The sequence below is a fragment of the Macrobrachium rosenbergii genome, chromosome 19 (genome assembly GCF_040412425.1).
Source record: "Macrobrachium rosenbergii isolate ZJJX-2024 chromosome 19, ASM4041242v1, whole genome shotgun sequence".
In the NCBI taxonomy this organism is placed as follows: Eukaryota; Metazoa; Arthropoda; class Malacostraca; order Decapoda; family Palaemonidae; genus Macrobrachium; species Macrobrachium rosenbergii.
This window is the reverse complement of record NC_089759.1, coordinates 599,606-623,118: the sequence shown is the minus strand read 5'-3', so window position 1 is coordinate 623,118 and position 23,513 is coordinate 599,606. Positions and strand designations below refer to the sequence as shown.

The 23,513-nt window shown below is 42.5% G+C and overlaps 1 protein-coding gene across 1 annotated transcript in view; it reads right to left on the bottom strand.

Annotated features, from left to right (window-relative positions):
- Positions 1-23,513, bottom strand: part of LOC136848545 (RNA cytidine acetyltransferase-like) — a 427,260-nt gene that overhangs the window by 296,882 nt on the left and 106,865 nt on the right. Inside the window, exon 6 of the mRNA XM_067120821.1 lies at positions 1,682-1,886. Coding sequence (XP_066976922.1) covers positions 1,682-1,886 — 205 coding nt within the window. The remainder of the gene's footprint in view (positions 1-1,681; positions 1,887-23,513) is intronic.

Here is a 23,513-nt window from a genome sequence, read left to right as displayed (position 1 = left end):
GTGACAGTATATGCCTACCTGCTAAAATGTTAAGGGACTGAAACTTTCAACCAAGTCTGGAGACTATGCACTTTTATATCCTCAGTGGACATCTTTGATGCATCAACAAAAAAAAACGTCAAAGTAGAATTCTGGAGCAAAAAACTGGGGTGACTGTCTTGTGACAAAGGCCAGTCCATAACGGGGAAAATGACTGACCTACACAGCGTTTCCATCTGCATGAGAAGAATGACTTGAAAACTGAGGCAGTTGATATATGCAAGGGGCAGGGCCCTATTGCCTCAGGTCCTTTATACTCTACCACTGTGCTAACAAGCATCATTCTGGCCAAGACCAAGTAAGAGAGAATTCTTTGAGATTGGTTGGTCTGTCTCACAGAGCCCTGCTGGGACCATAAGAGTAACTCTTCTGGAGGCAAACAGTGGCTACACTATCAAATAGATAAGTTTTGAATTATATCGACTGATGAGACACATTATTACTTTGACTGAGGTTTTATCACAACTCTATCCTTTAACTTCAGCGAGAATAAAGTGCCATTAGTCAATTTTCTTAGTACCTTTTTTTTATATAATTAATTTAAATTTACTCAAACAAAGTATTTTATACTGACCAAGTAAGCAGTATTCATTCTGGTTTGTGGGTTTGATGGTGGGATATCCTCTATAACTATGTAAGTACAAAGTATCTTGGTAAAACACAATACTGTAAACACAATGGAATGCCATACTAACCTGAGAAAATAACTCATGGTTTTTCAGATTTCCTTCATTTATTAAAGTGGCTGGTCTCTTGATGGTACTTAAGGCTCTACCTACCTGAAAACTCACTCAAGATATATTGTAAACCTGCTCTGAGAATTACTTCAGCAACACATGTCTCCTTCAGCTTCAGCTGAATGGTGTTCATAAAGATCCACATGGTAAGCAATAATCCAAGTTTCTCACACAAAATCATTGTTGCCAGTATGCATACAACATCATTCTCTGATCCCGACTTACAGGATCAAGACAACTGTCTCATGGGTGCAGTTATCTATAGGGTCTTGACACTGAAGTTATGCCAGAGATAAAGTTGCCTACCATCAAGTTAAAAAAGAATGTGCACATACTGATTGTATTTATGCACAAGTACTTAGCATCTCCAGGTATACATACAACCTTCAAAGACACTGGAAAGGAAAATCCTTGAAGTTACTTAATGACATCTCAAAATAAATCATTCTACTAAAGAACCTAATACAGCCTCCATAATATTTTAATAAATGTTTTACAAGTACAGTAAACCGCCCGTATTAGTGTTCTCACGATTCGCGGACTCATGTATTCGCGGAACGTATCTACCCATTATTCGCAGAAAATTTGCCCATCCGCGGTATTTTTCACTGAGAAATATTCACTAATTACAGTATTTTCATATCATTTTCATGACTAAATGCACTTTTTGTGATAAAACTATTAAAACTATTAAAAATGCTTATACTCCGGTACAAGCATTTTTTGAGTGTTTTTCTTGTGTTTAAACTATCAAAACAGGCAGTTCTAAGTGTTTTTAGAGGGGTTTTAAGTATCCGTGGATTTTAGCTATTCGTGGGGGGGTGGGGGTGTACGCATCCCTGTGAATACGGGGGTTTACTGTACTTATGATTTAAATTACAGTGATACAAAAATACATAACTTACCTTTAAAAACAATCTCAAAAAATGTTCCCAGATTATCTGGGGTAGGACTTGTAACAAATATGTTATTAAAACCAAAATAGATGGCAGCTGCCACAGCCAATCCTAAAACAGATGACTTTCCTCGACCACGTCCAGCAGTAATGGCAACTGTGCCTCTTCCACCTTTATCCGTAATCACGTCAATCATCTTCAGTAGAGATTTTGCCTAAGAGAGGTGATTTAGATTATAATGATACCTGATATTAATTTGGAATCAGACCTTTTCTTGGTCCTACAATAATTTTTTTTAATAACTCAACAGTGATAAAGGTTCTTATAATGTCCCTTCAATCCCATCTAAAATGCTTTCAGTATATTACTTTTACAGCTATTCTTTTTTGCTTGGTCTATTCTTAACTAGCTTTTAAACCACTTTAACTAAGCTTTATACAAGGACAAGTGCAATAAGTGACAGGTGGAAAGACAAGAAGAAGATACATCCCAATGAACAAAAAAAGGATTTTGACAAAGGAAAAATCTATTTCTGGGGAGGGGCCCGTGTCACCCAGTGAAATAATCCATTCAGCACTTATTTCTAGGTAATTCCGTTGCTAGATACCAGAGAAAAGCTAAATGTAAAGCTGGGGTTACTACCCCCAGAGCGAGCTCCAAGAAATGGAGTCGTATATGGTAAAGGGTGAGATTGTCACAATCACGGGACCCTGCCCTATAAAGATTCCCAATGTCAAAAGTCCCAACGAGAGAGGTGCTGATACAAGCCCATGCACTACTCGCGGACTGTACACAAGGCAACACTAGTCGCATTCCATGTTAGCACCCACCCCACTAGAATGATGTTTACCATGGGAGGGAGAGAATGAAAAACAGGGGTGGGTCACCGGGTGACACGGGCCCCTCCCAGAAATAGATTTTCCTTTGTCAAAATCCTTTTTCTAGATCGGGGTCCCGTGTCAGCCGGTGAAATAATAACAGAGAAATAAACATCATTCTTATGCTATTAAAGACTTAAATAGAGACGTTGAAAACTAGGAGAATTCTACCCTGAACATTAGTAAGGTCCTCTAAATTCATGTAATGAAAATAAAGTAAGTGGTCACCGTCTAAGATCATGAGCTTTAGAATTGAACCTGAATAGCCTTGTATTAAGAAAATACTTTCTGCCTAATAGCAGACACAATGACAGTACCCCCCCCCCCCTTTTTTTTTTAAAAGAGAGGATCTGACAAAATTGCGAGGTCCTGTCTAAAAAAAGCCTGTAAGGAGAAAACTGGGCACAGAAACAGACCTTGTAAAAGGGGAGTACTTTCCAAGGTGACCACACACTACCCCTGATGAGGGGAAACCAAAATGATTGGTTCCGCTAGACAGGGCAGACAGTACAGGAAAACTAACACTAGAAGCTAAGCTGATTAAAAATTTTGGGTCTTCCCCAACAAGGAAAGGTAAGAACAAGATGATTGTTGGTTACCGAAGCTAGCTCCGATACATTACTCAAAGACCAGGAAACCGAATGTGGACGGAATACTGGTCTCAGACGAACACAGACCTAAGGGATGAAAGTTAAGAGCCTGTGAGTCTGGTTCCAACAAAACACTTTCCTCGGGGCCAATGCGGCCGCATCATTACTGTAGCTTCGAAAACTATGTGAAGAGTGCTAGTTACTTAACTGCAGAACCATACTGCAGTAGAGTAGGATCCCTTGACTGATTTTAGGAAAACAGTAATAACAGGACCAAGATCAGTTTCCTCCTAAACTGTAAGATTCACAAAGACCACAAAGCCAGGGCATCAGAACTTTGAGGGGGCTGATGCAGGCTGAGTTTATACCAGTCGTGACAGCTTGATAGTTTGTGGCTGAATTGGGTTGCAAACAGACCTACTTCCAGGTCCAGGAAAAGGTCACAAGACTACCTGAATGACACTCCGTCTAAGGACTATTCCGACACCAGGGGGGAGGCCCTGGATAGGGAAAAAGTAGTGACCTTTTGGACCCCTACAAGAAGGGTGGCAGACAGAGGCACTTGTGTCTGTTGGTTATGGAGAAGAATGAACCATAACCTGAATGAAGCAACTCGAGTTCGAACCCACTTGTTTACGCAGCGCACTATTGCTGTTTTGTTCAGAACCAGCCTAAAATGAAATCTCTTGGGAGGAAGAAGTTTCCCAAGGACAGGAAGACTGCCACAGCCCTCCAAAGCGTTGATATGGAACTGCCGGAACGTGACCGACTAAGTTCCATGTACTTCATGGGGCCAAAAAATATCCACCCCACCCGCCCAGAGAGGTGACGGTGTGGAATACTGAGGCCGGAGGGGAAAGCTGGAGAGGAACTGACTTCGATAAGCACCTGACAGTTGTGCAAGGCCGGAGGCCACTATTCAAACAGGAGGAATCAGGGAAACACGTCCCTGACTCCGCCAAACCCCGGTTATAAACTCCAGCTTTGACTTCAGAAGGAGAACCGTCACTGAAGCAAACTGGAGAGAGCCCAAGACCTTTTCTTGGGCACGGCGAGAGGTATGCTTGTGTTGATGAAATGTTAGGTCCCCCTTGCTATCTCTTTCCACTTCCACTGGATTCACAACTACTGAAGGCTACCCTCTGGAATCAGGTGGGATTCCTTCCTGTGTACTTAGAAGCCCAGAGACTCTAGAAAACCGATTATAATGACCAGCACCCTCAGGCAATTCCCGACGCTGGGTGCCCAAATGAGCCAGGCAACTAGATATGCGGCTAGCATAACCTTCTAATACCGGAGCTGTTGAACTACGGCACTGTTCAAACTGGCAAAGACTCTGGGGGCAGGGCATGAACCTGAAGGGGTACGCCTGCTCCCCGAGTCTGAATCCCAAGAAGGGATAGAACCTTTCTGCAACCAAGATGTGAAAGGAAGCGTCGGAAAGGTCTATAGAGGTGGTTACGGCTCCACGGAGCAGTAGGATCCGAACCCACAAGACTGAAAGCAACCGAGACTTGCCGCATTGAATGAGGAAAATAAACGGGACATCCCCGGAAAAATTTTCCAGTGGAAGGGAACTTCCTTGGCAGACTGAAAAAGCCTGACAGGCCATTCACAAAGTCCTCCAGAACTCTGGCCGGAAGCTGACTGAACCTGATTGGGGGAGGGGGGCAAACAGTCCAACTCCACCCCGGGCCTTGATAACTATACTCTGGGCCCAGGGACTGAAGTTCCAGTGGCCCCGAAAATGGTACAGCCTCCCACCCATATGAGAAATACTACAGGGAGGAGGCTTGATTGTCTCCCCTGAAGCGTATGCCTTCCCAATTTCTCGGCGAGGAGCAGGATGCTTCCCTGCTCCTATGATAACCCCGAGGGTCAGAGCCTCTGGCAGAATGTCTAGTGAAAATTCTTTCCTTGGGTTTTCGTATGAAGCAAAGAAAACTCGGTGGAGGCACATGGGGAGGCAGAGACACACGGGGTGTTACAAGGGGCTGATGTGTTGGCTGAACCCGCACACATCGAGGTGGAGGCTGGGAGTGAGAGGCTGACGGCTGTCCAGGGCAGGAACCTGAAGAGCCTGCACCACCGCCTGAGCAAGGGGGGCGCTTGAACTACATGAACTTCTTGCCGGACTTGGGATAGGGCCCAGCAAGATCAGATTGTTTCCGCTCATAAGGTAGACACCCACGAGAACAGAGGCTCTGATTAACATTAGTAGCCCCGGACGGACCGTAACAACGCCCACCTGGGGAAAAGATTAATTCTCCAGGTGAAACTGTTCATAAGATTTTTCGGCTCAAGGCGGAACGTGGCTGGCGAAAAAAGTGTTTTCAGCTGTTCAACCGGACTGATGAAATAAAGCGGGACCTGCAGAAAACCTGACAAGAGAGATTTTATCAGGACCCGAAACAACGAACCGCCATTATATACCACAGACATTGTTTCTGTTAAAGTCAAAGAATTCCAGGGCCTGGCAAGCCTGACTTACACCCTGTTTCAGCTTCCGGAAATGACTCCGAAGCTTAGGAGCTGTACGCTGAATAAATTAGAAGCGTAGTCCGGGGTTAGAAGATTCATTGTGAACGTATCTGTGATATCTGTCACCCGGAAATGCGTCAGCGGTTTATTTTCGAAACAAGCCTGTTGATAAGAGGGGCTACATTCGGAGCACAAGGGGTAGGAAGCAGGGCTCTCAAAGAGAACACGGTAAGACCCCATAGCTGGCGTGAACTTGGAATTCTCCGCCTGCCACTCCGTTAGAATTCTCAACGGAGACGATGTGCCCAGCCCCTAGGGAAGATGAGGGCTCTCTTAGGGATCCTGCCAGATAGATACCATGCTCCTTCTGACAGTCTGGTAAAACCCGGATAAGGGGATACCAGGCCGGAAGGGAAGAAATGCAATTCCACCAACCTCCGTGTGCCCACACCCCCGATAGGAGGGTGCCTTCATGCTGGGAAGCATAAAGGGTTAGGCGCCAAAGGTTCCCCAGACCGGAGGGGAAAAGAGGTGGAGGTGTCCGGAAGGATAGAATTCCGGAACGGAGCAGGATTTTACAGGTGATCCATTGACAATGAGTCTTGAGATTAATCTCTTTGGGATTTAAGCTCCTGGGAAAGGGAAGGCACGGACCATGAGGTAGATAGACAGTTTGATAGGTTGACAATGACCTCAAATCGAGCTCCTTATAAGGAGACCCGTAAAAGAGTCTTCAACAAAGGAAAGAGGGGTAACCGCCTTGCTTTGCTTGGGCTGTGTCCCTTTTCAGAAGACGAGGCCAAACTCAGAGACGGCACCGGATTAGAGATCCGAGACGTCCTCGAGGGGCCCCGGAGCAGGTCTTCTTGGTTTAAAAAAGGGTCTTTTTTGACTGATTTCACCTTAGGGACGGTAGACCAGGAACCGTCGAAAAGGCATGAGGAGCTAACGAATCCCCTAAAGGAAAAGTTTGCCTCACCTAATTCCGAGCTAAGCGGAAAAGGTTTGCCTCACTTATTCTCGCACCTACTTATCGCTCCGGGACGATGTTCACAGGTTCGAGAACGAGACAGAAGGCCGCAACGTCTTCAGAAAACTCTCCGTAAACAGCAGAGTTACGAGACTTGCGGCCGGCCTCCAGGAGGGGGAAAATTAGGACCCCAAACACCGGAGGAGCAACTATTAATAATTCATATGAGACGGAGTTTGGCGAAGGAAAAACCGATAGGAGTATATGAAACCTACTGATTTATCGAGAATCTCGCCTGGAGACGGAGTTTGGCGGAGGGAAATTGATAGGCGTATATGAAACCTACCGATCCACCGAGAATCTCGCCCGGAGAGAGCCCAAACACCGAAAGAGCGACTATTAATAAGCCACATAAGGCGGAGCTTGACGGAGGTAAAACCGACAGGTATATATGAAACCTACGGATTCATCAGGTAGCCTGCTCGGAGAGAGCATAGTGTACAACGCAACCTGCTGGGTACCAAACGACTAATAATAAGCCATATGAGGCGGCGTTTGGCGGAGATAAAACTGACTGGTGTAAATAAAACCTACGGATTCATCAAGTAGCCTGCTCGGAGAGAGCATAGCGTACTTTACAACCTTCCGAGCCAAGAATAAGCCACATGAGGCGGAGTTTGGCGGAGACGAAACCGACAGGTGTATATAAAACCTACGGGTTCATCAAGAAGTCTGCTCGGGGAGAGCATAGCGTACTTCACAACCTTCCGTGCCAAACTATAAATTCTCCAAAACAGACTGCGCACCGGAATGGGAACTATAGACTCCGTGACCGCTGGCTTGTTGCAGGATAGCGGAGCATTCCTGCACTCAACAAAACCAGCTGAAAACGTATGAGAAGTGGGCATGCTGGAACGGATGCCGGAGCAGAGTACCGTAGCAGCGACTTAGCCTAGTCAGACCAGGAAAACCCCCGGAGAAAACCGGAGAGAAAACCGGGCTAACAGGACAAAACTCATAGACATAAAAACAGAGTCAACGGAACATTCCGGAGCGACCATGTTTTAACAATATGTGACGGATATAAACATAGTGGGAAGGTTATGAACTGTTCGGAAGTGGGCGCACTCAGAGCCAAGAGAGGAAAACCCCCGGAGGAGGATATCCTGAACGAAGTGATAGCGGTGGGTGGAATAAACGCCAACCACTAAACACTAAAATTGCCGGAGCAGTAAGCAAGGAGAGCGCCCAACAAGATAACGAAACACCGAACAGGTAGTAGCAAAAAGGAGGGGGAACGCCGAAAGTAAATAAAGCAGAAGACAGTTAGGTGGAAAACGCTAACTGGCCTCGTATGAGATCCCAACAGTGAGGTGCGAACCTGTAGGAAGCACCACGAAGGGAAATAGTCGACGTAAAAGGAAGGGGGAAGGATATGCCAGGAGGTTGGTAACCCAAAGTAGCGACCAGGGGTGGGACAGCACTCCCCAGGTGCCCAGAGATCTCATAGATCCCCTCGCTATGTGAGCTGTGTTGCACGACAAGAGCGAGAGAAAAGGAGAGGAAGGGCAAAAACCTCTACAGCCAGGAGAGCAAAGAAAGGCAAAGGAGTGTGAACAGGAGTGGGAGAGCACTCCCGGTCACCTCCAGGTCCAGGTGGAGTGCCAACCGATAAGGTCAGACACACCGAGGGACAACCAATCAATGCAGAGGGAGGGGATGTAGGCCACAGCACAAAATAAGGATAAATTGCTCTCAAGCCTTGGAAAGTTAACAAACCTTGAAAACGAACCAAGGGGAGAGAGAGAGCAAAGGATAAAAGGGGGAGAAGGGGATTCTCGATACCACAAAATAATATATATATAGTCGGTAAAAGGAGTGTGAACAGGAGTGGGGAGAGCACTCCCGGTCACCATTGGTAAGCAACCCAAAGAAGGATTGAACTAGGATAGGCTACGCAGGTAAACCCTCGCTATTCCAGCTTAACTTATTAGGAACATTAGCCTAAGTGAAAAGCCGAAACAGGGAGAGGGTGGACGTAGGCAATATATCCAAGCCAAAACCAAACAAAGGGAAGCACCAGACATAAAACACATATGTACAGAACGAAATCACAGACATGAAACTCATACGTACAGATCGAGATCGCCCCTCCCTTAACGATTTTTCCCCGAAGGGAAAAAGTGCTATAGCCAACCCCTAGGCTAACCTAACTGAGGCGATGCAAAGGAAGGAAGCCTAGGAGAGGGGTAAAGGCTAACTAATAACTCAAATAATGCATAATAAAACAAAAATTTTCTATAAGGTACATGTAGGAGGATAGGCAGGCCCAACACGACATCAACGTGAAGGGAAATGGCCGACCTCCAGTTAAATGAAAGTACCCAAAATAATTAACAAAATTCAAAAGCATCTGAGAACAAGGTCAAAACTTAAATGTACCAATGAAAATCATGTTCCCATAAGCTCAGAGAAGTGAGAGTCTAAAATAAGGCAAAATAAAGCCAAAATAATAAGCGAATAGGCCCGAGGGGGAACCACGTAGCCTAAACTTTAGTTACTTATAAGAGCCAAATAAATAACTAAACAAACATTTCAATAAGCGTGAAATAATTGATGTTAAACTATATTAAATTTCTATTTCACGCCCCCAGGCTCGTTATTAAGAGACAAATGGACTCTTTCTCTATGCTACTTCATTAAAATATTCAAAAACAATCGACAGTAATCATAGGCTTACCGTAACTTTATTAACAGCCAACTGTTCACAGTTTGCCAGTGCAAACTATCCAAGTTATCAACCAATTAATACAAATTATGTCACCTCGACAGTATGCATACCACAAAATAACACAAGATATAACAACCAATTGATACTTAGCTGAATTGTAATAAAACACTTTTAAAAGGAATACTTCTTGAGATATATGTATGATATATCACGATTTGACGGCCAGGACTAAGAACGGCGCTCCTCCTTTGCTGAATCCCTCTCTTCTGCCCCGGCTTTTTTCAACCAAGGAAAATGACGATGCGCGCCCCAAGTGGGTGCGTTCTTTCATCCCAAAACGTCTTTTGTCACTAAATCAACAAACAAAGACGACAACATCCTAAACCAACAACAAAAACACTATCAACAAAAGAAAATACGAAACTACAGAATAATACAAACCAACTGTATTATAATAATATTCACAACAAAAACACAACCGCTCACTGAGACTTCCATAGATCTCCTATCGAGTCCCGATACACTCCCAACAAGCAAAAAGATATTTACAGTAGTCCTGCATCAATGAGGGCCTTTCTGACCTCAGCAGCCTTTTGAGCGGTTTTCCTAATTGGACGGGTGCCTTTTAGTTCCATTTCAGCAGGAGCAGTGTCTTCCAACTCCTGCCACAGTTCAAGGGGGTACAACTTGACGACAGGTCGCATGATTTGACCATGTGTGGTCCGGAGTGTAACCACTGTAATATATTGTCCGGTCCCACATGCAGCTGAATAACCTGACCCATTTTCCACCTATTCCTTGGCCCTTCGTCATGGATAAGTACCACATCACCCACTTTAGGCCAGGAACTATGTTTGTTTCCTGTACGATGAGATTCACGGAGAGAAGTCAGATACTCCCTCTCCCATCTTTTCCACAGATCATCACATAACTTGGTGATGTATAAAAATCTTTTTCCTGTACCCCTGTTGTCATTATACAGAGGGTCTTTAGAGACTTCCTCCCAATTCACTACTTCTCTAGGGAAGGATCTCAGTTTCCTTCCTAGGATCAAATGGTTGGGGGTCAAGATTTCCAATTGATCCAAGTCCCCTGGAGTATAACTCAATGGTCTATCATTGATAATGGATTCGAGCTCTATCATTAAGCAAGATAATTCATCATACCTGAGCAGAGCTCGACCCACCACCTTTTTCAGGCATGCCTTTAAAAGCCCAATCAATCTCTCCCAGATGGCTCCGAACCATGGTGCTCTTGCCGGGATGAACTTCCATTGACACTCCACTTTATTCAGATGTTCTTGTACTAGGATGTTTTCTGCCATCACCTTAAGATATTCCGAGGCCGCAACAAACGTGGTGGCATTATCACTCAACATTAATGAAGGGAATCCTCTTCGGCTGCAAAAGTTCCTAAAGGCCATGAGGAACGAGTCGCAGGACTGATTTTTCACTAGCTCCACATGGATGCCTCTAGTCACTGGGCATGTAAATAAGATAACATATGCCTTTTCTGGATTTTGATTTTTCCCTTTCGTCCACAATGCTCCGGTGTAATCCACGCCTGTGATGGTAAACGGTTGTTTTCGTTGCACCCTAAATTCTGGTAAGGGTGGAACAACATTTGCTCTATAGGGTTTGCCCTGTGTCCTTTTGCAAGCGACACAATGATGGATTACGCTCTTGGTCAACTGTCTAAGCTGTGGGATCCAAAATTCTTGTCTCACGCTAGCCACAGTTATGTTCACTCCCATATGAGCTTGCATATCATGATGTTCCCTTATTATTAGTTTTGTAAAAAAACAACCTTTTGGCAGTAAAACTGGAAACTTCGCTTCCTCTGTTAGCTGTGCATGTTCCAGCCTACCTCTGCATTTTATTATATCTCTGTCCAAATAGAGATTTAACTGCTTTTATGAGAGTTGACTTTGGGTTTTTATCCCCTTCTTAAACTTTCATATTCTTCAGAGAAATATTCCTTTGTAAGAGGACAATCGTCTTGGATTTAGCTTTCTGTAGCTCCTCCAAGGATAAATTCCTAATTTCCTATTATTAATTAATTTACAATTTGTTAAAAACGCATTATCCATGCGACAGTTCTATAAAATTTACCTACCCTGCTGAACCTTTCCCAATTCAGCAGGTGAGTTTCTTCATTGCCCCTATAGTATGGACCAGAACACTTTCAACCTGCGTTTGTGCATCTGCCACCCATGTCCTATCAATTGGCCAGGTGTGATTTTTTTAACCAGGAGGGTCCCTCCCCACCAAAAAGAGTTGTTGGTGATCTCTTCAGCCCTCTTTCCCCGTGTTATCCAATCACTGGGGTTTTCACTAGAGGGTACATAGGATAAGATTGCTCCCGGAATTAGAGAGTTTATTTCACTCACTCTATTTTTACTGAACACAGGCAAAGTATTCTTTGACACTAGCCAACCTAGGGCGACTTTGCTGTCTGACCAGACAATTATCCTTTTAAATTCATTTTCCTTAAAGGATTCGATTATAAACTTACACAGCCTCAACCCAACAATAATGCCATCAATTCCAATTTTGGAATGGTTAATTCCTTCATGGGCGCTACTCTACCTTTTGCTATTATTATATGAGAGGATCTGCCATTTGTCCTGTATGCCACGCAACCGCACGATGTTTTGCTAGCATCACAGAATATGTGAAGGGAGTCTGCTTTCCCCAGACTAGTGTTTCTAGGAAAAGAAATTGTTAGACTGTCATCCAGATCTTTGGACAAAACTTTCCATTGTTCTTCCAAAGGAACGGTAAGTTGTTCATCCCAATTTAGTTGTTGTTTCCACATACTCTGTAGGAATATCCTTGCTCTTATCGTGACAGGGATAAGCATTCCTAATGGGTCATAGATTTGCGCAACTGCACTTAATATTTCGCGTTTAGTCCGACCGGACTTAAGATGTTCAGGAGTTACGGTTAGTATATCTTCCTGTATGTTCCATTTCAAACCCAACACTTTGTGTGTTATTTTTTCAGACGCAATACGGTAGGCTTGAGCCACAGTGGTTAGTGAGTCACTATTGCTAATCCACTCTTTCAGGTATAGATGTGCCTGAGCAAAGATCTTGTTTTGCGTTGAAGAATAGGTCGACTAGTTCATCTTCACTGTCAGAGGTGAATTGCAGGTTATCCACATATAAGCCTCTCCTTATGGTATCTATCAAATCAAAGTGACCAGTGCCACACTTTATATTTGCCATTTCAGGGTGACCAGTGCCACTCCTTGTATAAGCTAAATGTGATTTGATGGTGGCGTTTAAGAGAAAAGGCGAACAAGTGGCACCAAACAATACAACTCTGAATCTGAATGTTATTAATTTACTATTTGGGTCTGTTGGATTCTCTAACCATAGAAACCTTGTGTAATTTCGGTCTTCTTCTGAGCAGTTGTACCATGAGAAACGCCTTCTCGATGTCACTGATGCAAGCAAAGGTGTCCGTTCTGAATTGCAGTAGGACTTTGAGTAAATCTGTGGTTATGTGTGGTCCAGTCCACAAACAGTCGTTAAGGCTCAATCCTGTCTTGCCTTGTCTTAAGGAACAGTCAAATACTATTCTTACTGGGGTTGTGACACTGTCCTTGCGTACGCCATGATGTGTCAAGTAATGACAATTCACAACCGTGTTATTTTCTTCTACCCTTTCTATAAACCCCCTATCTTCCTGATCCTTCAGGATTTTTTGATAGTGGTCCAGGTATTCATTATTTTTCTGAAACTTAACACATTGTTGTTTTACCCGGCTCAGTGCTATACCATAATTGGATGGAAGCCTTAATTTATTAGTCTTCCATGGCAAGGCCACAACATATTGTTTATCAGTCTCAGAAAAGGTTATTGTGCTTTCAAAATCCTTCAGAACTTTCTGATCTTGTTCCTTCAGTTCGCTGCAATCAATACCCATTTTATCCAAATTCCATAAGGTATCCAAATCATTTTTCACATTAGGTTCATATTCATTAGTAGCCCCAATAACTTCTTCATTCACTGCTAGCTTTAAAATTGTTACATGAGTTTCCTTCACAGGGGGAGCACTACATGATCCTGTTACCACATAGCCAAATATAGTTGGTAACAACACTAGTTGTCTGAACTTTCTGAATCCTGGATGTAGTATATTATACACATTGTCTACACCTATCAGTAACTCAATAGGTGCCTGACTTTCAACTGGTAAATCGAAATCCTTATCGGCCAAATTGATCTTAATTTTACACAAAGTTCTCAAATTCCCTTTGACATTAAACCTTTTTGTATATTCTGGCAGCTCATCCACCACAATACAATCCATTATGATCAATCTACCTTTATGAGGTACAGACACACTTACTGTTTCGTATTCATCTACAGGTTTGCTTGTTAAACAACCCCTTAAGGCTATCTTTTCAATGCCTTTAGATTTGTATTGTAGTTCTGTAAGTGCTGACCTTTTGATAAAGGATCTTTCAGCACAGGTATCCAATAGGCCTCAAGACGCACTATTTGTCTTCTTTTACCCTTCAACGCGATTGTGGCTGTTGGGAGTATAGATCTTTTACTGGTGTTTTGGCCTTGTTCCTTTACAGAAAGTGTTCCTACCTGTACTCCACTTTTAGTGTTGGTTTTATTTGGTCCACTGGTTTGAATTTTATCACAAAGAACACGATGATGTTTCAGTTTACAACCGTTACCACAGCTTCGCCTCTCACAATCCACACTGAAATGTTTGCTTGACGCACAGCATGTGAACTTAACACAATCGCAAAGACCCGAGACGATTCAACTTCTTTTTCTCTGTTAGCATAGGTCTTGCACTGCGTCCACCAATGCTCGCCTTCACATAAAGCACATTCCCTGCGTTGGTTTGAACCTGACTTATTCACATTTATCTTCAAGTTCTTTGTCTTTGGCCTCACCGACTGAGCTTGATTGATGGTAAAAGTAGATACAGAAGACAATGTTCCAGGTTCACGTGTTTCCATTGGATTAAAAACTTTCAAATTATGAATTTCTTCTTCTAAGTACTTCTTAAAAGTGTCGAACTTCAACCAGTCGTCTCCACTTCTGCGTTTTACCACCTCACTGATATTTCTAGGCAGCTTGGTGTAGAGAAGAATTGTGTAAAGCTCGTTTAGATCTAAATTTTCACTTTCAAGCGATCTAATAGAGCACTCAAAGTTAGCTCTGAAGTTTTGGAGCGATTCAGCATCCGCATTAGGAGACTCTGTTTCCAAAAGTCTCTTCACTAGACAGAGTTTAATCTCGTCCTTTTGCCATACGTAGACTGAAGTAGTTTTACAGCCTGATGATACTTATCACTCTCGAGCTTGAAACCTGATATCAATGTCAGAGCTTCACCTTCAAGTATACTCCTTAAGTACGAAAACTTTTGAATTGGTTCTAGATCAGAACGCTGATGTACTGACACATTGAACAATTCCCAGAATGTACTCCATTCCAACACATCCCCTTTATAATGTGGAAGATCTAATTTTGGCAGTCTTATACCGGTTGTAACAGGCAACGTTGGTTGAGATGGATTTCTACCTTGTATGTTAGTAACAGCGGTACTCATTCTACGTATGTGAACACCAATATTCATTTCATAGTCGGATTGTTTTATCATTTCATCCACTTGACCATCTTCATTAGTCAAAGCTAATATTTTTTCATCCAACTCTTGTACAATTTTCCATTGTTTACTTATAAGGTCTCCCAGGAGTAAATTGTATTGGCGTCACCATCAGCAATGATAGCTTCCATCTTTTTAACCAATTAGAGATCACAGATTTGTGACCTCCACGCTTCTTCACTAAAGTTTCCAACTCAGACATCTTGCTCAAGAATTATCAAACAATCAAGACCAATAAAATTCACAAAATTCACAAAATTTCAAATTTACCCAAACACCAAATTCAGAAGTTCAAAATTTATTCCCTACAACAATTATCGCCAATCATAAATATATCAAGAAGAAATTTCAAATAATTGAATTTTATTATGAGTAGTTTCAAATCCCCACCCCACTTGACCCCATAAACGTATATTACATTGGATAGGTCGACCAGTGCCGATCCTTTCTTTGTTTTATGCTACCACCATCCTTGTGGTACAGCATCATCTCTAATTCTCCTGTAGATTTTCTTTGCTAACTCTTTACTGGCTTCATAATTCAAATGGACTCTGTCGTTGGCCAAATCAGCTTCTGTGAGGCCATTGCCTATTATGTCATAGTTAGTTTGCCTTAACTTTTTGTTCAATTTATTCCTACCCTTGCGGTATTCATCAGGGTCCAAATATCTTGTCGATGTTCGTGGTTCTATTGTGACTATGTATGACATTTGAACTGTGTCAAGTTCATTAAAATCATCTATGAGACCCGTAATATTATTCCTGATGTCATTTATCGAACAAGGATCTTCATTATCTATATCATTACTTCCGATAAATAACACTACTACTTCAGGGTCATAATCTGCAATATCATCCAATGATATATCGTCACAAGCGGCACCGGGATTCGAGTGTACTATAAACTCCAATGGAACATTAGATTTAGTTTGCTCCAAGTCATTTATTCTTCGGAAGTAATCTTTCATATATCCCACTTGTGAGTGTCCTATCACTACCACTTTGTGTGTTCTTGACATTGCCATAGTTGCTAAGAAATCCAGTAAATAACGAAAGCAAAGGAGACTATGAAGCCAAGAGAGGCGAAGGAAATGAACTACCGCTTTATTATTCAATGCATTGAATTCATTATCAAACAATACAAAAATCGATCAATTTCCCATAGGTCCTCCGTTCCAACAAACAAGGTGATCGTCCGAACGTTAACGATAATGGTTACCAGTGCAACTCATCAAATTTCAATCAACATAAGAATATTCCTTAACGCCGCACGAAATCAAATAAACTTCACAATACAATAAACGAAGACACACCATAGGAAAATATCATAAACACAATTCAGTTTACCAAGCAAATGGATGAATACCGTACAGATGACGTAGGTAATTTTTTCTGCTGACTCAACTACTGTTGTTGACTAATTCCAGAAACAAAAAAAAAAAACGCTAACGATCAGTCTGCGTTGGCTTCAAGCTAGTGCGACGACAATTCCTTTTAATTCGGAACCATATCAAATCCTGGTCACGGCACCAAATTTAGTTACTTATAAGAGCCAAATAAATAACTAAACAAACATTTCAATAAGCGTGAAATAATTGATGTTAAACTATATTAAATTTCTATTTCACGCCCCCAGGCTCGTTATTAAGAGACAAATGGACTCTTTCTCTATGCTACTTCATTAAAATATTCAAAAACAATCGACAGTAATCATAGGCTTACCGTAACTTTATTAACAGCCAACTGTTCACAGTTTGCCAGTGCAAACTATCCAAGTTATCAACCAATTAATACAAATTATGTCACCTCGACAGTATGCATACCACAAAATAACACAAGATATAACAACCAATTGATACTTAGCTGAATTGTAATAAAACACTTTTAAAAGGAATACTTCTTGAGATATATGTATGATATATCACGATTTGACGGCCAGGACTAAGAACGGCGCTCCTCCTTTGCTGAATCCTCTCTTCTGCCCCGGCTTTTCTTCAACCAAGGAAAATGACGCATGCGCCCCCAAGTGGGTGCGTTCTTTCATCCCAAAACGTCTTTTGTCACTAAATCAACAAACAAAGACGACAACATCCTAAACCAACAACAAAAACACTATCAACAAAAGAAAATACGAAACTACAGAATAATACAAACCAACTGTATTATAATAATATTCACAACAAAAACACAACCGCTCACTGAGACTTCCATAGATCTCCTATCGAGTCCCGATATAAACAGCAAGACAGTACTTGACCAGGAAGGGAACACAAAATTCACAAAATAAAAAAAATTATAAAAACAAAGTAAAAACCGTAACAGTACCAATGAAAATAAGATCCCCCAAGGCTAAGAGAAGTATGGGACAAAATTAAGGCATAATGAAGCCATGATAATAAGCGAATGGGCCCGAGGGGGTAGCTCGTAGCCTAAACGCTAAACATCACTTCTGTAATGAAGACATGATAAAAGCGAATGGGCCCGGGGGGTAGCTCGTAAAGCCTAAACGCTAAACAGCACTTCCGTAATGAAGCCATGATAAAAAGCGAATGGGCCCGAGGGGGTAGCTCATAGCCTAAACGCTAAACATCACTACCCGTAATGAAGCCATGATAAAAAGCGAATGGGCCCGAGGGGGTAGCTCGTAGCCTAAACGCTAAACAGCACTTCCCGTAGTAAAGGGGTACAGAACAAACATAAAATTAATCAAACCCACTAAAGTTAGGAATCATTAATTGGGAAAATATCCCAGACAAAAAGGGATACTAATAAATAAAACAAAACAAACGTGCCGACCCAAGACCAAGAGAGGTCAAGAGACGCCGTGAGAGGAGATCGAGATGGGCGTTATAAATCCCTTTAATTATTAAACTAAAGGAAAATAAGGAGCCTCAATCGCCTAAAAAACAATAAAACACTGGTACTCAAGTTGTTGAAGAAGAACCTTGCGAGAATGCCATAAAAATACCAAAATAGAGCACAAAATAAGGATCACAACGAAATTACGTGTGAACGAAATCGCGAGCTAAAATGGAATGTGACTAGTGTTGCCTTGTGTACAGTCCGCGAGTAGTGCATGGGCTTGTATCGGCACCTCTCTCGTTGGGACTTTTGACATTGGGAATCTTTATAGGGCAGGGTCCCGTGATTGTGACAATCTCACCCTTTACCATATACGACTCCATTTCTTGGAGCTTGCTCTGGGGGTATTAACCCCAGCTTTACATTTAGCTTTTCTCTGGTATCTAGCAACAGAATTACCTAGAAATAAGTGCTGAATGGATTATTTCACCAGCTGACACGGGACCCCGATCCAGAAATATAAAAAGCATAAAAGAATAATGTATACCATAAAAGTATTACTGAGAAAGGGTAACAGCAGTTACCTCATCAAAAAGAGACCCATGACAACCACAGGAAAATGACATTCAAAAGGCAGCATTAGTACGAGGGGTGGCTTCGGGGAAGGGATAGAGAGACAGAGAGACAATGGTAGAATTAAGATGTAAAAGGGCCAGTCAAGAGAAAAGAGCCTTCGAGGATAGTGTATACTGTAATAATAATAATAAATTTCTGACTCACATTAGGATCGAACCCAGGTCTTTCAATTGAGGGCAGGGCTGTTGCCAACTAAGCCACACAAGTCATAAAAGAAGTTGTAACCTATGTACCACTGTATCTAAGGCTTTACTTGGGCAGGCTAACTGCCTGCCTCGCATACCAGCATGTTTTCCCCAACCTCCTGACTCAGCAGTGACCCAACTGACAGCATTTCATTCGAATTATCCCTTCAGAGTGAATATGATTGAAATGATCTACACACAATCCTGTGTGGAACAGAAATAAATTGCTGACTCACATCAGGATTGAACCAAGGTCCTTCAATTAAAAGGAAAGGCTGCTGCCACCTTAGCCATACAAGTCATAAAAGAAGTTGGAACCTAAGTACCAGTGTACCTAAGGCTTTGCCTTGGCAGGCTAACTGCCTCGCACACCTGCATGTTTTCCCCAACCTTCAGCAGTGACCCAATTGACAGCATCATAATAATAATAATAATAATAATAATAATAATAATAATAATAATAATAATAATAATAATAATAATAATAATTCCCTCCTATGCCTCATTTTTTGCACTAAATTTAAAGTAAAAGGACTAGGTACAGTAATTAAATAAGGCAAATTTAGTATGATTCTCTGTGAGAAATTTGCCCCAAAAACCTCTCCCCACTGCCTTTTTGGGGGGAAAACCCCTTTAAAACCCTTCTTGTCCAAAGTGGTCAGAAATCCCTATATTCCAGGTGACCCCTGCCAAGGGCTAATCGTCACCCGAGGCAAGTCAGCTGGCGGGTGGACCACGTGCGTTCCATCATTTTGCATTTGAAACCATGCGGCCCGCAGTTCCCACGTCAGCAGAGTGATCACAACTCCATCTAGGAAGAAAAGCTGTAACTTCCGATGCTATAAAAGAGTCCTGGACGAGACGCTATCCCTCAGAATTGTCGGCGGCGCCACGGACTCCAGAGCTCCGTCACTTGTTCTATCCACTGCCATTTTCAGACACGTGGCTCGCAGTAAAAGGTAACTTTCAATGTGAATTAATTCACTCATTCGCTGGCCCTCATAAGAAGAAACTTCAGCTCCTAAAGAAAAGGTAAAGTACCAGGATTTAAGGTTTTTCGTCAGCCACGTTCCCTGTTATTCTCCAACTGTGTTCCTTTCCTTTCATAGTGTGATATAATTACAGTGAGACCTGTATGCTTTACATTTGTGCTGTCTAATTTGCAAAGCAGTTGCGAGAAGAGTAACGTAATCGTTTGATGTCCGAGTCAAGGGAATCGAGTTCAGTTTAGGCATCTTCTATGCAATTCCTCCATTCCTTCATTTCAGTGCTAGAGCTGGTTAACTAACTGTAAGTGTTTTGATTACAGATTAAGAGTTTTCACTGTGGACTTGCATATCATCTGTGAGCTTAGTGGCCCTCCTTACTTTGTTTCAACAACTTTGAAGCAGGCAACCCATTTGTATTCCCACCTGGAATTTCCCGTCATTTGCTTCGCCTCATTTCTCCAGAATTATGCTATCATTCTTCTGATGTGTTTCTTATGTAAATATACTGAATTCAGTTAAACCCCAGAGTTTATCTAATCACTTTCCCCTTGAAGTAGCCCTTCAGGCATATTTTGTTGTCTGTAATTTTAGCTGTCCCCAAGGCCAGAGTCCAGATTTTTCTGGTAATTAAGGTAAGTTGCGCATCATACTAGTATGCCCCATCGATCTAGCAAGACCCCAGCTTTAAAATGACAACAATAATAGTAATAATAATAATAATAATAATAATTATAATAATGATAATAATAATACACAAATTCTGATTACTATTTAGCAAAGGTTAACCTTTGTTTGAGGTTGGGGTAGACCTATGCAAAACTTTACCTTCAGCCTCTTGGATGCAGGTTAATTTCCTAGACCTATTTTAGGGATAAAAAAGGGATTTTGACAGAGGAAAAATCTATTTCTGAGGAAGGTCCCGTGTCACCCGGTGAAATTCCATTACAGCACGAATTTCTAGGTATAACAATGCTAGATATACCAGAGAAAAAGAGCTTTCAGGAAAGCTGGGGTTACTACCCCCAGTCGACCGTCTTTTAGAAGACGTCGGTATAATGAAGGGTGAGTGAAATACCACTACCACGGAAATATACTCGAAAGATCTCTCCTTATCAAAACCCCTGTAAAAGAGCGGTGAGCCGTTACAGCTCCCACACTCAACACCCGCCAGGACGGCGACACCAGCGCCACCTACTTCATTCCATGCTAGCACTAACCCCAGACTTGGCATGTGCAAGAAGGGGAGGAGTACTAGACTAGACAGGAGGGTCACCGGGTGACACGGGACCTTCCTCAGAAATAGATTTTTCCTCTGTCAAAATCCCTTTTCTGAGTCCAGTCCCGTGTCAGCCGGTGAAATAGTGATAGAGAATCATGCCAAGACTGCTACTACTGGAAAACAAGGGGGGGTAACCTGAAGAAAAGGCAAAATTGTAACGAAAATAATTTAATTAAAGAATCTCTTCCATGAAGCAAGAATACTTAAAAGTAAGGCAACTTAACTTTAAGGCACACCAATAAACTTAACACTACCAAACACTGGAGGTCTCCTGACTGATGGGTAGAAAACCTCAAAAATCTTAAAATTACTTAAAAGTAGTGAAACATGAAATGTGCACAGAACAAGAAATACAACTTAAAAACTATATATGTAAACTTAGGCTTAAACATGTAAGAGGCAAGACTAATGAAAATAACAAACGCAAATATCCGGGGTACGTGGAGCCAACAAAAACTGTCCAGTACCCCGCAAACGAAACAATTATGGCTAATCAGGTTACAGTTTTCCATCATAAAACACAAACATATCAACATGAAGAGCTAGGCAGTGAGGCATAAACTACCAGGAAAACAAGCAGAAAAGCAAATGAGGTAGGCGGGCGGGGGGGAAAAGGAAAGTATATAATTATTTAATGTGGGGAGATGACACTTTCCACTGCTACAGTAGAATATTTCAGGGCTTGAGTGATTTTAAATAGTGGCGTTTAAACACTAGAGGTGATTTCCAACCCGTATATTTTGATAACTCTGAAAAGTCCATATTATGAAAATAATTAGTAGAAGTAGCCACTGCTCGAATATCATGAACTTTAGGAACTGAGTCTGGGTTGGCTTGTTTAATGAAATACAGAATCTGTTGTCTTATACCATTAAGGGAAAGAGTACCACCTTTCTCCCTGATAAAAGAGGACCCGACTTACTCTGTGGAGTTCTTGAGAGATAAGATTTAAGTGTATGGACTGGACATAAAGATTGATCTTGAGGAAGGGGCACCACCTTCCAGGGAGACCACCTGTCCTGTGGGTCTTCGTTTTTAGCTAAAAAACTAGGGTCAGGGGAGAGGAGGACTTCTCCGGATGGGAGGAAGTTAACAAAATTACCACCTCTAGTGAGAGCTGACAGCTCTGAAATTCTAGCACCTGAAGCCAAACTAAGTAAAAATAAGGTTTTCCTTAACAGATCTTGATAAGAGCAATTTAAGTTATCCAACTCTGACGCTAATTTAAGGACGTCGTTGAGAAACCAAGTAACCGAATGTGGACGTGAAACTGGCCTCAGACGAGCACATGCTCTGGGGATGGATGAAAAATAAGAATCTGTAAGGTCAATTTTAAAGCCGTAAAGAAATACTTTCTTCAATGCCGACTTGACTGTGGTAATAGATGGAGCCAGGCCTTTCTCAAACAGTGACCTAAAGAAGGAAACTCCTAAATTAGTCGTCATAATTTTGGCTTCAGAAGCTTTCAGGAAGGAGGCTAACTTCTTGACTGCTGAGTCATATTGCCTAATAGTAGAATCTCTTTTATCTGATTCTAAAAACAGAGTGTTGACAGGGTCAATGTTTGCTCCTTTTGAGCTGCGAACTTTATAAAGTCCATAAAGCTAGGGCATCTTGAATCCTTGAGGAAGCTGACACAGTCTTGGTTTGTACTGTCTGGGTCAGAATGGGCTTGGGAATCCAAAACTCCGCAAGCCCAGTTCCTGAAGGAGAGGGAACCAATTGCTCTTCGGCCAATAGGGGGCTACCAGAGCTGGTTGACCTTTGAATGTCCTCAGTTTGTGTAAAACTTTCAGCAGTAAATTTATTGGAGGGAACAGATAAATTCTCTCCCAACTGTTCCAATCTACTGTCATTGCGTCTGTGGCATAACGCCTGAGGGTCCAGGTTGGGGGCTACGTAACAGGGAGCTTGAAGTTGCTCTCTGTTGCGAACAGATCCACTTGGAGTCCCGGGACCCGGCGGCAAATCCACTGAAAAGATTCCGCGTCCAGGGACCACTCCGTCTCCAACGGAGTAGTCCTGGACAGAGAATCCGCCACCACGTTCCGGACGCCTGCCAGGTGGGTGGCTGACAGGTGCCAACCGTGCTTGTTCGCCAGGGGAGAAGATAGCTACCATTACTTGGTTTACTCGACCTGATTTGGAGCCGCCCCTGTTGATGCAATGAACCACCACTGCGCTGTCTAGCACCAACCTGATATGAATCCGATTGGGAGGGCGGATTTTCTTCAGCGTCAGAAAGACCGCCATGGCTTCCAGGGTGTTTATATGGAACTGCTGAAACATTGTGGACCACGTTACCTGTACTTTTTGTTTTGGTGAATATCCCCCCCAGCCGCTTAGAGAAGCGTCTGTGTGGATAACTAGTGCCGGAGGGGGAAACTGAAGTGGGACTGCTTTGGACAGGCCCTTGACTGTGGTCCAAGGTCGAAGCCTTGTCTTTAAGATCCGAGGGATAGAGGAGACCCTGTCCCTGAGCTTGGTGTTTGCTCGGCTCCGCCACACCCTGTTTATGTCCTTTAACTTGGCTTTCAAGAGCAGGTCTGTTACTGAAGCAAACTGGAGAGACCCGAGGACCCTTTCCTGGGACCGGCGGGATGCTGACTGATTTTTGAGAAACCTCTTGGTGAGAGACGCTATCTCTTTCCTCTTGGAAGGA